Consider the following 14,349-nt stretch of genomic DNA (forward strand, 5'->3'; position numbering starts at 1 on the left):
AGCACTCAGGGGCAAATTGTGCTCCTGCCTTGGTAATTGTCACTCTGCTGCGCAGGGGGACCATGTGAGGGGATGCAAATATTCTCTGGATGTGTGGAGCTCCACAGGGACCACTAACCTGCTGGTAGGAGACATAGGGCCAAGGCCATAGGAGATCATCAAAGGCTCAAGTTTGTAACTTTTCAGCTGCTCTGTCTCCTGAGGGCCAAATTGCTCCTCCACCTTTTGCATTTCTCCTGCCCTCTCTGTTTAGCTCAGGTGTAGTGCAGGGATTTTGTCTTTCAGAGCTAACGCTTTGAGCACTTGAGGCAAATTTTGAGGCAAAGCATGGTGAAAGCAGCCTCTCCCAACCACAGCACCTCTGAGAGCAGATATGCTGAAAACAGGGGGAGCTGAGTACTGCAGGAGTGATGACCATGTCACTCCTCGTGCCTGCTGCTGTGCTCTTCCATCCGTTCCTGCCCCGAGGGCTGGTGGTGGCATTGTGCCTCGTCCAGTTGGGTACTGGAGTGCATGAATCCAATGAAGCACAGGCAAATCAGATGGAGAGCAAGGGCCACATCTGCCTGATCACTGAAAGAAGCTGTGTGGCATGGCACAGAAACTAAAAAATCATTTTGAGCTGTAGCTTGAAAGTGTGTCACTCATTGTTTAAACATTGAGATATGTATGACAGGGCTGGGATTTAAACTTTGCTGTATGGTGGGTGTTCTCTCAATTCCCTTTTTTGGCTGCCAGTGTTTTAACCCAATATGGCCTACAGAGACTGCAAGGTCATTTTCACAGGTAAACACCTCAAATCTGTAGTCAAAACTGAATTCAGGAGACCTTTGATTTCCTGTTAAAGTTTTAAGTAGGAGTCTCTGTAGTTTTGCAGTAAATGTTTATGATATGTTGTTTGAGTTCCTGATTATAAATTTGGAACAAAATTCTCTGCCAACAGAGCTTTTTATGCTGGGAATTTAGGCTAATTGCAAGGTTGGTTTGGGGTAACTGTAAAGATACTAATGTCATTTCTTGAAATACAAGTAATTCTGAAATAGAACGATAATGATGATTCGAAAGCACTTGTGGGCAAACACGTAATCAATATACAATATTGCCAGAATATCAATATGACCCTGATAGTGCAATTGAGAACAGAAATTTTTACTGTAGTAACAGCAGCATCCCAACTTTCATTCTCTCTGATGCTCACATTTGAGTTGTAATTTACCAAAGGTCATTAAACTGATGGAGACATTGCATTGGTGCACCCTTTAATGACAGTATTTTTCAAATGAAGGGCCAAACTGGAAATATTGGAAGTAAATTTTAGCAGCTCTGTGTACATGCAAAGAAGCAACTTCATACTGGGAGAGACATGCTATTCTTACTGCTGCCCAAGGCAGCCCCTACTCCTCCCAGGGCATCTTTGCCATGGCTCCGTGACATTTGTTGCTCTGGGTCTTAGGATTCCTCTGTAGGGAATAACACTGCCTTAAAGAAACTGCTGTTTGGCTGGTTGCTTTCAGTTTTGCTGCCTCAGAGAATATCTTTGTTATTCACTTCATTACTTTGCAGAAGCTCTGAAGCAAAGACAGAATTTGTCAGTGACACCAAGTAGAAATTGGAAGAATTGAAGGGAGAGATTATGTGAGACCTTTTAATATAAAGAACTGTAGTATAAGTTAAGAAGATTATTTTATCTTCAGCTCCTCTGACAGGTCCTCTGTTACATAAGTGTTCTGCTTTTTCCAGTTAGGTATTACCTAAACGTCAGTCACGGCCATTTCCTGAAATAGGAACACTGAGTTTATTTAATTTGGGGGGTTTAAGTATTTTCCATTTCAGAATAATAAATACATAAGATACAGGATCTCTTCTATGTAAAGGCTACATTCTGGTAATATACAGGAGTTTGTTTAGACATATTAAAAACTTCTTAGTCATGATTTTAAGAGTAAAGCTTTGATTTTTCTCCTGACATGGCTACAGCAAGCTTTCATGTCAAAAGAAACCCACTGAAGATGTTGATTCATTGGGAAAGGGGTGAAATGTCATACTGCTAACTACATCTTTTCATTTTCCAAGCTCCTCCTAGAGAACTAACAGAAGAAGAAAAGCAACAAGTTCTCCATTCAGAAGAATTCCTGATATTTTTTGACCGCACAATACGTGTAATTGAGCGAGCTTTGGCTGAAGATTCTGACATCTTCTTTGACTATAGTGGCAGAGACGTAGAAGAAAAAGATGGGTCCGTTTGGGTTTTTTTTTGCTTCTGTAAAATAAGTTTTATAAAGATAATTCTAATAACAGGTAGCCTTAATTAAAAAAAAAAAAACATTTTTATTGTTAAGAAAAGCTTAAAATCTCTCCGTGAAGGCCTGGGTCACTTTGTCATCTGAAATGATATTTTAAAGTTGCTTTGTGATTTACTGATCTGGGTTTTGGCAGGTTTTTTAATTTGATGTATTATTCAGCTGGTTTAATTTTTTTCATTTATTTTTGGGATGAAATTCAAAATTCTGGGAAAATAACTGAAAGAGGTAAATACACGTGTACACGTAAATGTGTACATTCCAGCAGTGTACGTGTGTGTGCTTATGATATTTTCACAAATCAAACTAGCGTTGTTTATATTCTACTACTGCCTCAGGTCTGTAATGGATCCCACTTTACCATGCATTGTGGGGATGAAAATGATCTCCCAAAGCGTTTGCAATCTTAACAGCTAAGACGAGAAGTGACAAGTTTTGTTTTCAGCATTTGATATGGGAGCAAAGCAGTAAAACTTGTTAGTTGGAGAAGAAATATTTAGGTTGCAGCAGCTGTGTATCTGTTGAAGTCTCATGGCAAATCAGTAGCTGTATTGCGTGGAAGTTACTGGAGGTTAACCCAGAACAGCATCCCTATGGACCAGCTGAGCGCATCAGTGTGGCACTGTTGGACCGGCACTGAGCTTCAGCCTGTCCTCACAGTGTCACAGAGCATCTGCTGTCTCCATCTCTGGGAAAAGGTGCTGTACCTTTAACATTTTAGGAGTCAAAAGTAAGAGAGGTTTGTTTATAGCTTGGAGGTAAAAGTTCATAAAAGTGGGAGCTGAATGCCAGGGCCATTTCTCCATCCTGGGAGAAAAAGAGGGCATAGATGGCCCAGGGTGACCCAGAAGAGTCAGGCAGGCACTGAGAAATTTTAAAATGTGGTTTTGTGAAACAGGCTAAAATTTGTTCCTTGTTGCATCATTTTCAGCCAGACAGTCAGTGAGAGCAATTAAATCCAGGTGGCAGTCTTCCCCAGGCTGAGCAGAGATCTGAGAAGCAGTCAAAAACTTTTGCACTGCTTTTCACAGCATTTGAACCCTCATACCTGAAAATCTGTCACTTTGTTTGAATTCACACAGAGATGTTCAAGCAGGAGCCAACCTCTCCTTTAACCGGCAATTCTATGATGAGCACTGGTCAAAGCATCGGGTCGTCACCTGCATGGATTGGTCTCTTCAGGTAAGATGTGGAGCTGGGAGATATGTTTCCATACCACTTCCACTTCTCCCTATAAAACTTATGGGCAGCCTCTGTTTGCTCTTCTTTGTGCAGAGCAGGATGTTATTTTTGAGAGAACAGCAAGGCCCTGTATGAGTGAAAGCACTTTTCTCTGTGAAGAAGAGTTGTGGACGATAATGAAGCTTTTTTTTTTTGTATGTTACTTGGTCTTCAAAATCAGGATGTTGTGTTAAAACCCTAGGTTAACAAACCTACCAAGATTAAGTCTTTAATTTTCCTCCCTCTTTCACTACTTCAGCCAAAAATGGAAAATTTTTTTTAGGAGAAAAGGTTTAAAATTAAAGTAACGAAAATTAATTTACTAAACGTAATAAGCATACATAGTAGTACATAAAACTTTTTTAAATGGTGAGAAATAAAATTAATTTTTCTAATATACTGAAACTTAAAATGTGAAAGTATCTGAACAATTTGAAAAGATTGAAAATAGGTCTTTCAAAAACTGTTGGATCCTCTCTTCAAGTGATGGAAGAGGAGGCTGCAGCTGCTCTGGGTCATGCTAAGGCAGCATGCCTGGAATGTACCCAGTTTCTCTGCATGCAAAGCATTGTCATTGGAAAATAAAACTGATGATAGACCTGCTGAAGCTCTCCAAAACCAATGTAATCACACCAGCAAAGTGCAGAAACCAGTTTAATTAGTTACTCTGTTGGAGAACTGGAATTATCAGACATCATCACAGGTCCTGTTAAATGAATTTGATTCCAGTTTTACTCCAGCCCGCCTTGTCCTGTTTCATCATTGTTAGCCTGTTCCTGGATTCTGGCCTGGAGCAAAGCCTGTGGTTTCCTTGAGGAGAGAACCAAGGAGACTCTGCTCCTAAATCCACCATACGCATATAACAAAACTGCTCCAAGAGGACATTGAGTTCCCAAATGCAAAGCACAAGCCAGTCTGGCTACTTGGCCCCAAACCCAGCCTCAGGCGTGCCACGGGATAAGAAGCACAGGGACTTTCAATCCATGCTTCTCTCTTTCCCCTTGAAATGGCCACAGAGCTGCTTCCATCCCTCTGGGTACTTCCCAGGCAAGGTGGCAGCTGCCTGCACAGAGGACGTGGAGGCTGCAGAGAGGAGAAGAATCAGGGGGTCCCAGCGAGCACAGCTGCTAGGGTGAGCACATCTGGGTGGTGTACAACAGCCACTTGCAGAGAAGCTTCTTGTAATAGCCAGCTTGCACTCCATGTGTGAAATGAAGGATTTATACCTTTGCTTTCATACAAAATATCAGGCTAGCAACAGGTATGCACTATTGTGATGTGGGTGGCCTTTAAGCACATATGGATTTCCACAGAAATCAAATATAAGCCTGAGGAAACACTTATCTTAGGTTGTTCACTTGTTCAGGGGCTGGAAATTACATGGAATTCTTATCTGATATTTTCCTAACAGGCTGCTCTTACTGTATTCCCAGGGCAGCAAGAAAAAAAGCCGCCTCAGAAGAGCCCTGCCAAATGTAATTGTTCAGCCCCTGGGGCTTGAAGGCATGTTCTGCTTCCCACTTCTTTGTTCCAGGGTGGCCCCTCCTGCCTTCCTCTTTGTTAACTCCTCATGCTCAGCTCCCTGGCACCCCAGCAGGGGCTTCTCTATGTGGGGGGCTTCTGCATGCTGCCCTACAGTAGCTTGGGAGTACGGAGTTGCCTCCTCTCCTTCCTGCTTTGAGTTGTATTCATGAGACAAGAGCTGGAGCCAGACAGAGGTATTTCACCTAACCACTAGCTCTGCTGCTCACACATGCTCCAGGACATGACAGTGTCCACTGTGCCAAAGAATAACTTGAATAATCATGGGAACTGCAGAACACATTGCTCAATTTTCTGCGATAAAACTGCTGCTGCGAAACAGCCCGGAGGCAAATAGAAGCTTAATCAAACAAAGGACATTGATGCATTGATTAAATAAGTTACTCTGTTCCCAGTCACATGTAGAAGACAGTCTCAAACATGTGGGATCATTCATACCATTCAAGTTAACCCTCTAGCCCCTTGATTCTTTCACAAAGCAGCAGGAAAATGGCTTAGGTGCTTAAGGTTCTGTGGGACTGAGAGTAAACATGAAGAATGATAGCACCTTACTCTGTCCATGGGAGCTAACTTAGATCACCTAAAGCCAAGAAAATCATGGTCTCAGGGATGGTGATGTGTCTTTCTGGACCCTCAGGCAGCAGCCTTGAAGGAGGTTTTGCACAGCACCATTTCTATGTTGCTTTCATTTGCAGGACGTCTGGGCACCTGGTGAGGACTGAAACTGTGTAAATGAAAGTAGATTGAGTGGGGCATTGGAGTGTGCAGTGCCAGAGAGGATTAGGGTACTGCATTCAGCTCTGTTTTTTTTAAGAGTCAAAAAGCCTCATAATGGTGGTACCCAGCTAGGTATGACCCCAGCATCTGCTTAAACTTTAAACTGTGTTTCCAGTCAAATACATAAACTGGTTGCAAAACCTGACAATAGACCAGCAAGATTTGAGTCAGTGTCTGTTTATGGCCAGACGTGCTGCCAACCATGCCCACTAAACTTCCCAGGAGCATGAACCAGCCCCAAAGTGCTTCAAAATTGGTGCTTTGGACCTGGTCACACACCCTAGCTGGTTGTAGTCATGCTGGCAGGAGGGCTTGTTGCTTCTGCCTGCCCATGTATCTGCCCCTTCATGGCTGCAGGCTCAGGCACTTGCGTGAATGGTCCCCAACCTGCTCAGCCACAACGTGATGCCCTGTCAAGAGCCTGCACACTCTGTTTACTTGGCCATGGGCCAGTGTGGGATGAAAAGGTTCAAAGGAGAAGCTGAGCTTGCTGTTCAGAAGTGGTTGTAAGCTCTGTTGCAGGAGTGAGAGAGGAGAGGGATGAGATGAATGAGAGCAGCTGAGGGCAAGGCTGGCACAACTGTGTCCAGAGAGGTGGCATCTCAGGTGTGGGATTAATTCACCCTCAGGTGCCCCTCGGGTCTTGATGAGGGACTGGTTGGTCTACTGGTCTACTGCTTCCTTTAAATTCCATGCAAGTGAATTGGGTGTTAAATTGTCCTTACAAGCTGTGCCAGCAGCCAGGGTCTAGAGGAATGTAGGTACAATCTAGTCAGAGTTTCCTTAAAAGGGGAAAGGGGTAGGTTGTGGTGTCCATGTGTCATTGCTGATTCCTCCACACATGGGTCCAGGCTCACTCAGAGCAATGAGCTTGAGTAGGAAAATCATCAGCTCTGTGATACATTATCCATGGAAGTGTACAGAATGTGGGAAGCAACAACTGCTGGTGGCAGAAGTTACAGCTGTGTGCATTATTTCTTCCAAATGGATTTTGAGAGCAGAGAGGTTCAGACCCCAATAATAATGATAGGAAGGGTGGTGGTTTGGGGTTTTATTAACTGTTGAAGTGCCTTTGGACCAAATTCACAACTCCCAAATGAGAGTTTCTTTGTCCTGCTTCCTACCAGCTGCGCTGTTCTCCTGTAAAGTGGTGGATGGTTTGGTAGGAATTTACCTGGGAAGGACAAAAAGTGACAATAATTTGCAGATACTGAGAAATTTTGAGGGAAAGCATTTCTAATTTACAAGAGGAGAGTGTAGGTCTTGCAAAACTTGAGCTGCTGACTTGTTGGTCTGCAGAAGCCACATGCTTTTCTCTGGACATGCCATAATCTCCACTGCCTTATCCCTCTAAATAGGCGAATACTTAGGGGGAAGGACAAAGGATACTAGAGGTGTCTAGTGTCAAACATGTGAGAGTGAACAACTGGGAGTTAGTATGTAGACAAAAAGTAATTGATGTTTTGTGAATAAATTTTTACTTCTTACAATGTTTTAAAGTTATGCAAGGTCATCAAGACAGTGTGAAATTCTGATTTTTCATTTATTATATTAAGTATATATAGATAGGTATATATAAACAAAACAAATTATTATGGGTATTGCATATCTACTTCTATACAACAGTGGATAATGGGTACACAAAAAAGTGTGGCTCTGTTTTTAGAGTGCTTATTGCATCAATCCTACTGAGTCAGTGGAATTCAAGGTCACCCTGTGCTTTACAAGATGACCTCAGCATCTTGCAAAATTGAGTTTCTGTGAAGAAAATGTTTTGTTTGCCATTTGAATCATCAAGAAGAGCTTTCAAGTTGATTCTGTGCATAAGTGAATAAGAGTGCATAATGAAATAAGAAAGAATAGTTTTCAGGAATGCTGTAAAAAAAAGTGAATTTCAGAATAAAAGCAAGTCAATGGTATGGTCATAGTGTTTTATTATCAGTCAATTAAGACAGCAGTTTGTCCCTGAAGAAATGTTGAGCAAATATATTAAAATTACTCAAGCTTTCAAATTTTTCCTCTCCTTCCTTTTCATTCCCTTTATAAATATTTTGCTAGTTGTCTTTTCTTAAGAATTACCTGCAGAAAATAATATTGCCTTAGTGATATTTTAGAATAACTGATAGAGAGCAAGTATCAGGGGCTTTAAGGATGTTAGGGATGAGTAAAATGTAAAACCAAAATGAAGCAGAATAATATGATTGAACTAGCATTTATTTTAATGAAAACCAGATATTGCACATTTACTGTAGATTATTTCTGTCTGATATGATTTTGTGTAGGTTTTTCATTATCCATGTTATTTTGTTTGCATTTTCTTTTCCTTTCTAGTACCCTGAATTGATGGTTGCATCGTACAACAATAATGAAGATGCTCCACATGAGCCTGATGGGGTAGCCTTGGTGTGGAACATGAAGTTCAAGAAAACTACACCAGAATATGTGTTCCATTGTCAGGTAAGGCAGAGGAAGCCATTGATTTTATGCTTCAGACAAAACAATTTACTACATGGTGCGTCTCTCCACTGATTATATGAAAACGTTAAGGTTAAAAATAGACATATTTAGTAAAAGTACTAGTGACAGTCCAGTGTTTTTAGAAGGCAACCGGCCTTCTCAAACCAAAGCCTGTCAGAGCTGCATGTCATTCTTTGTCTATTTAAAACAGTCCCTAGGAGATTTAGTTCATAAATCCCTCGCACTTTTGAAGTAACTGTGGTGTACCACTTCCTCATGCAGGCAGTAACACATGCTTTCCCACCCACGTTAACTTCCTCGCATCCTCTGCACTCAAGCTGCCCACCCTTGCCTTGGTTCTGCTCAATATCATGTTTTGCCTTTAAAATTGGGTAGTAAACTTTGCATTTTTGGACACGTGTCCATCTTCCAGCTTAATCAAAATGGTGTCGATTTCAAGAACTACTCCACCAATTCCTTTAGGTCAGTCAGTTTGACTGTCCTTTAAGTCAGCAAAATAGTTCCTCTTCACTCAGTGCTACTTTAAAATTATGCTGGCTTAGAAGTTTATGGACAATTCAAAAATAGTTAAGTGTTTTATTTCTGTATGCCTGTTTGTTCCTCTTTTGCCACTGCTTTTATGTGTGAAACGGCACAGCCTTGTATTGACAGAAGTGTTCAGCTCACTGGCTCTATCTCCATCAAACTGTCCAAACTGTGGAACAGGGCTTGGGCCAAATTTCAAACCTCTTCATTAATATCCCTCTATGATAATTAAATACAGGACAGTGGTATTCAAAAAAGCCATATGGAAAAGTTTCAGCAAGTAAAACTTAACAATCAGAGATTAGTAAAATGCAGATAATTCTGTGGTAAAAACTGCTTCTCTTGGAAGGATATGTATTACCTGGCTAATTGTGTAAGCTAAGTGTCATTTTACATTTGAGGACCAAACATCTTTTTGAACTAAGTTTATGTTTGGACTTGGGTACATTATCAGATGTAACATAGTGGGAGGGAGCTGCTGGAATTGAAGTTGCTGCTTCAACCCGATTAAGTAACCTTTAATTCTGGGCATATTTTTCTAATTTGCTATACTGAAAAACAACTTCACAAGGAGCTGCAAATATGCTATGCAGATTTATATACATAAATATGTGTGTATGTGTGTGTGTGTGTGTGTGTGTGTGTGTGTGTGTGTGTGTGGTGTCTATTACCTTTGAAAGCGGACTTGTGTTTTCCTGGATATCATATTTGGCAGCCAATGCCAAATTGGCATTGACCTTTCAGACTGCTTAAGGTCTTAGCTCAGATCCCATCTTCAGATTCTTCTATGATATACATGCAGCTTAATGGTTTGAACAAAACTTCCAAGAGAAGATATGACATTTCTAGGAAGGATAATCCTTAAACTAGATTTATTTTGCAAGATAATGACCAGATTCAGGGTATCCCTCCTGTGCAGACAGTGGAAGATTGACTAAAGACATAACGCTTTGTTCCATTAAAGTTCTGTCCAGATACACTTAAACAAAAGAGGTATGACTTACTGCATTGAAAGCACTGAGACAGGCCACACTCTCCATCAGAAAAACACACAGAGGACAAAGTAAGTGGTGGCCAGGGATTTGGCATGGCTGAGCTTCTGTCTAATCCTCACATTGTTGGATGTGCTGCCTTTTAGAAGTGCAACCTTAAAACCTGTGAATTGAGAGACATATATGACACTGTGCTTGCACATGTATCCTGGATTCACTCTTTTCCAGCTAAAGAATATCAGTTCTGCCCATGGGAAATATTTATTTTCCTTTCAAACTGACCATAGATAATTTGCATTTTAAGTCCATTATGAGTTGGATCTGTCTTTGAACCACCATTATAGGGCTTTTGATGTGGAGTATCTTCTGCTTATCTTCAGATCAGATGGGGAAACCGACATGGGATTAAATGGGGAAGCAAAAAGTATGCAACTTGGTCTCTTGAACACAGGTTTTGTTGTAACTGACTCAGATGGAAAATAAGAAAAGAGTAATATCTTACCTCATAGTCTGGATTTCAGTTCTATACATCATCATGTTATTCTGTTAGTGGAAACTAACTGTATAATTAGTCTGCCCCATATCATTTATATTACCATTTTGCTAGAGAAACATTCCCTTATTCAGTCCTGATTCGGTTATTTCTTTAGGCCTTCTGAGAGAGAGTCCCAATTTTGTTTCATCAAATAAATGACCTTACAACAGCCCAGCCCAACAGTCAGAGATGAACATACACCTTACTGTTATAGCTGGGCTGCCCGGATATGCCAAAACCAGTACTTTTTATAGTACTGTGGAAATTTGTTGGGGAAATACATTGTATTTCCCCAATAGGCCTCTATTTCCCTTCCCAATGACTTTCTATAAAAAGTGGTCTCAATAAATCTTACAAAAATGCTGACTAATATACCTTTTGCCTTTCAATTTTTGGGGCTCAGAGAGCAAGGCACAAGGAAGTAGAAACTCATTTCAGATGTGACTGTCTATGAGATTTTGCGAGCCACTTCTGAGAAGCCAAATCAATAAATAGGTTTATAAAGGCATTTCTGAGAAACTTCTAAGAAATTTCACCTCAGGAGTTCTGCAAACATCAATAGAGATAGATCTGTGAAGCATCTCTGGACAGCTAAAGAGCTGGCTGGAGTTACAGCAAGGAGAACTTCAGATACCAATTGTCCACACTTAGTAAATTCTTGAAGTTAGAACCCTTAATCTTTTCCTGTCTTTCCTGATATATTATCTAGATGTGTACCATGGAAGTTCTTTATGTTCTTTACCTCTTTCTGAAACTGTTTTTAATCTTAGATAGGAGAATGTGAAATGCTGAAAGTTGCCAGAACCAAGGGGCTTCAACTAAAGTTCAGCCATGACAGACAATGATGTAAAAATCTACTGGCAAAGATGTTTTTGCCCAACTCCAGTCAGCAAAACATTTTATTTCAGTCCTGAAATGTGAGGGGTGCTGTATTCTGTAAATATGAATACTGTAAATATGAATTCTTACCCAATTTAAAGTAATTTTAACTTGTTGTCTCATTAATACAATTTAAGTAGTAGTAAATTTTGTAGCTCTACAATGTGTTGTGCTACAAATACTGGGTTCAATTTTAGTTAATACTCATTAAAGGAAAAGTTACAATTAGCCAAGTGGACATACTTACTCATTAATTCATGCGTACTGCCATGTGCTCTATCAGATGCTTTCTAAAATAGTCCTGATGGCTTCTACTCTTACCTCCCATGGAATTTTTTTTCTTCTATGTGTTTTATTTTTGCCCTTCTTTGGGTTTTTATATTTCTGCTTTATGTGCTGACAGTATTTTAGCTGTGACTCCCAGATTTTTTCCTCTGTAGCTCATCATACATTTCTTTACCACAAGGTTAGAAATAGGAAAACAGGGAAGAATGAGGGATTGGGCAATTTGTTCATTTGTTTTCCTATGCAAGCAAAATTTGCTGTCTCAGAAGCAAAACTAGAATGGAAGGATGATATCATTTGCCAAAGGAATGAATGCTCAAAGCTTTCCTTAGGTAGTGAGAAATAAATTGAGCATGCAGTTAATACTGCAGAGTGCAGACTGGGAATATCTTTGTAGGGAAGAGTCAGGGATGTCCTCTTCCCCCATGCTGGAGCATCACATACTCTTGGTGTAATCCAGAGCATTCCAAAGGCAAGACACATGCCTTTCAGAAGTACTTTATGAAACCATGCAGATGAGTCAACCCTAGTTGGGTTGGTTTGGCAGTATCCAGAGATGGAATGAATTCCAGCAGCAACATGGAAATCACATTGACTCTCCCTTGGTTTAGTTGGGAGAATTTTAAGCAGTGGTTCACATTGCTTCTCTCAGCTACTGCTGGTTTGTGTTTATGTGGGGGTCACAAAAACAAAAATAGAATCTCACAGACTGATGATCTGACTCAACATGTGCTCAATCCTGTATTGTTTTCTGCAATGCATAGGGCTGGCCTTGTATGTGAACATTCCCTCCTGTACCATTGATTGATAGAGTAGCACCAAGCATGTTTCTCCATATTTGTGTCTTTTTCAGAAAGTGCTTTTATGTTCTTTACGTGTTTTTTCCTTGAACATACAAATAAAAATCTGCATTACCCGTTAATTATTTTTACTACTCATCATCTCTGCCCCTGATGTTGTTTCTGTTTCATGGTGGTCTGATCTAGGCTTTCTAAGTCAGAATGACCTGAAGAAGTATCTAAAACTTTGCAGCAACATATCTGGTCAAGTGAGGCCAATGAGAACTCAGAGTTTGCAGTAGATGGGCTAGCAGATAATGGTCTGAGCTTTACACCCCTTCTTTCAGCAGGTTCTATTAGCGTGTGTACAGCACTGCTCTTCTATCAGCTCTCATAGCTTTTGGGTTAGAGCTGATCTGCAGAGACAGAAGTCACTAGGAAAAGAAATAATCAGTTACCTAAGGGACTTGAGGGTATTACAAATAATTTCCTTTCTTCTGGAACTGAAGAGGGGTTATTAAAGTTGGTTGAGGTATCTGGATCTCAGCCTCAAACATCCATCATTTCAGGAGAGGAGGGGTGGAGGAGGAAGACAGCTAAAGATATTATTTTTGTGCAAATAAACCGAATTGAATGTTACTTTCTGATTTGGAGGACTCTGCTTTGTTACTGGGAAGTAAAGAATTCTGTTTTACTACACACAATCTAATCATAACAGAAACAAAATATTACTGCATTGATGGTCTTTTGATTTATTGTGGATTATTTCCTGATCTCCTAATTTCCTCTTTGTCAGCTATGTCTTTTCCAAATGTCTGAAAGGGGCAGTGAGAAGTACAGATCTGACACTTAGAAGCAACTACAGTCAGTGTATTCTTAAAGCAGGAGAGCACATATGAAGTAGCTTTTATTTGAGGAAGCAGTAACCATTTAAGGGTTCTTTCAAGGAGTCAGATCAACTGATTTTAGTATAATCACAAAAATATTTCAGCAGTATGTCACTTTCAATAGCTGCAGCTATTTCTGTCCTTTTCCTAAAATGCTATGCAGTCAGATTTGCTTGGTTAGTTCCATCTTTTTACTAAACTGTCAGGTTTTTTGTGGGAAAGGGGATTTGTGTTTTCTATTTTAATTTCAAGAAAAGATATCCATGCTTGGAAAATATTGGTGGATTGGGTACAGAAATCAGCTACTCAGCTGCACCACAAAATGTTTCATTCTCCCCTAGCTTTTTTGTAGTGGCTTCCATACACTGCCACTAAGTTATGTGTTTGACCACTCTTCATTGCTTATCCTGGTGTGGTCTTTCCCTTTTCAACTAAATGGATGGAGTCATAAATGCATATCTTAGAATTAGATGCATTGAGGTAAGTGAAAGGCTATATTTAGTGGCTGATATTGGCCAGAGTTGCCTTATTTTTTTCCTGATCTGGTTTCTTTGTTGTTGTCTGCTCTTTCAAAATCAACATAAATTCCTTCAGATGTGCCTTTTGGTCCAGCAGCCTGCCTTCTAAAGGTGCTGGGTGCCCAAATCCACAAGACTTGTGTGTGGAACAGGCTGAGGTAAAAGCCTGAATGACTAATATCCTCCTTTTCCTCTTGTCCTTGAGTTTCCTCCTCTGTGGCAGCCAGACTAGAGCTCAGTCCTTCCAGAGCTTCTAAAGAAAAGAAATACTACAAGAAATTTAGGAAAGTCCAGAAAGTATGGTTGGAATACTTAAAAGTGAAGAAAATTTTCTCTTCTAGTTATATTGGTGCTTTTCCACAAAAACTTCCTCACCTTGTAAGCACTAAGTTTCAAGCAAAGATTCAGTTCTTCAGAGATGTACAAGAAATGAAAGACCCGGAACTCTCTCTAAGCTTCACAAACTTTCCTAAGTAAAATCAATCCAAAAATCCAGCATGTCCAATTCCAAAGCTGACTTACATAATTCCTCAGTTTCTAGTGAGAGAGGGTACCTGTGATCAGTTTTTAAAGGGCTGTAAATGTCAAAGAAGACATGTGGTTCTGAGCTGACTGCAAATTTTCCCAAAAA

At 40.3% G+C, this 14,349-nt stretch overlaps 1 protein-coding gene across 5 annotated transcripts in view; it reads left to right on the forward strand.

Annotated features, from left to right (window-relative positions):
• The window catches only part of DYNC1I1 (dynein cytoplasmic 1 intermediate chain 1), a 185,959-nt gene that overhangs the window by 108,759 nt on the left and 62,851 nt on the right, over positions 1 to 14,349 (forward strand). For all 5 annotated transcript variants that reach the window (XM_030943965.1, XM_030943966.1, XM_030943963.1 and 2 more), the window contains 3 exons: positions 2,074 to 2,236; positions 3,383 to 3,482; positions 8,172 to 8,297. In XM_030943965.1, coding sequence (XP_030799825.1) covers positions 2,074 to 2,236; positions 3,383 to 3,482; positions 8,172 to 8,297 — 389 coding nt within the window. The remainder of the gene's footprint in view (positions 1 to 2,073; positions 2,237 to 3,382; positions 3,483 to 8,171; positions 8,298 to 14,349) is intronic.

This window comes from Camarhynchus parvulus, chromosome 2 (genome assembly GCF_901933205.1).
Source record: "Camarhynchus parvulus chromosome 2, STF_HiC, whole genome shotgun sequence".
Classification (NCBI taxonomy): domain Eukaryota; kingdom Metazoa; phylum Chordata; class Aves; order Passeriformes; family Thraupidae; genus Camarhynchus; species Camarhynchus parvulus.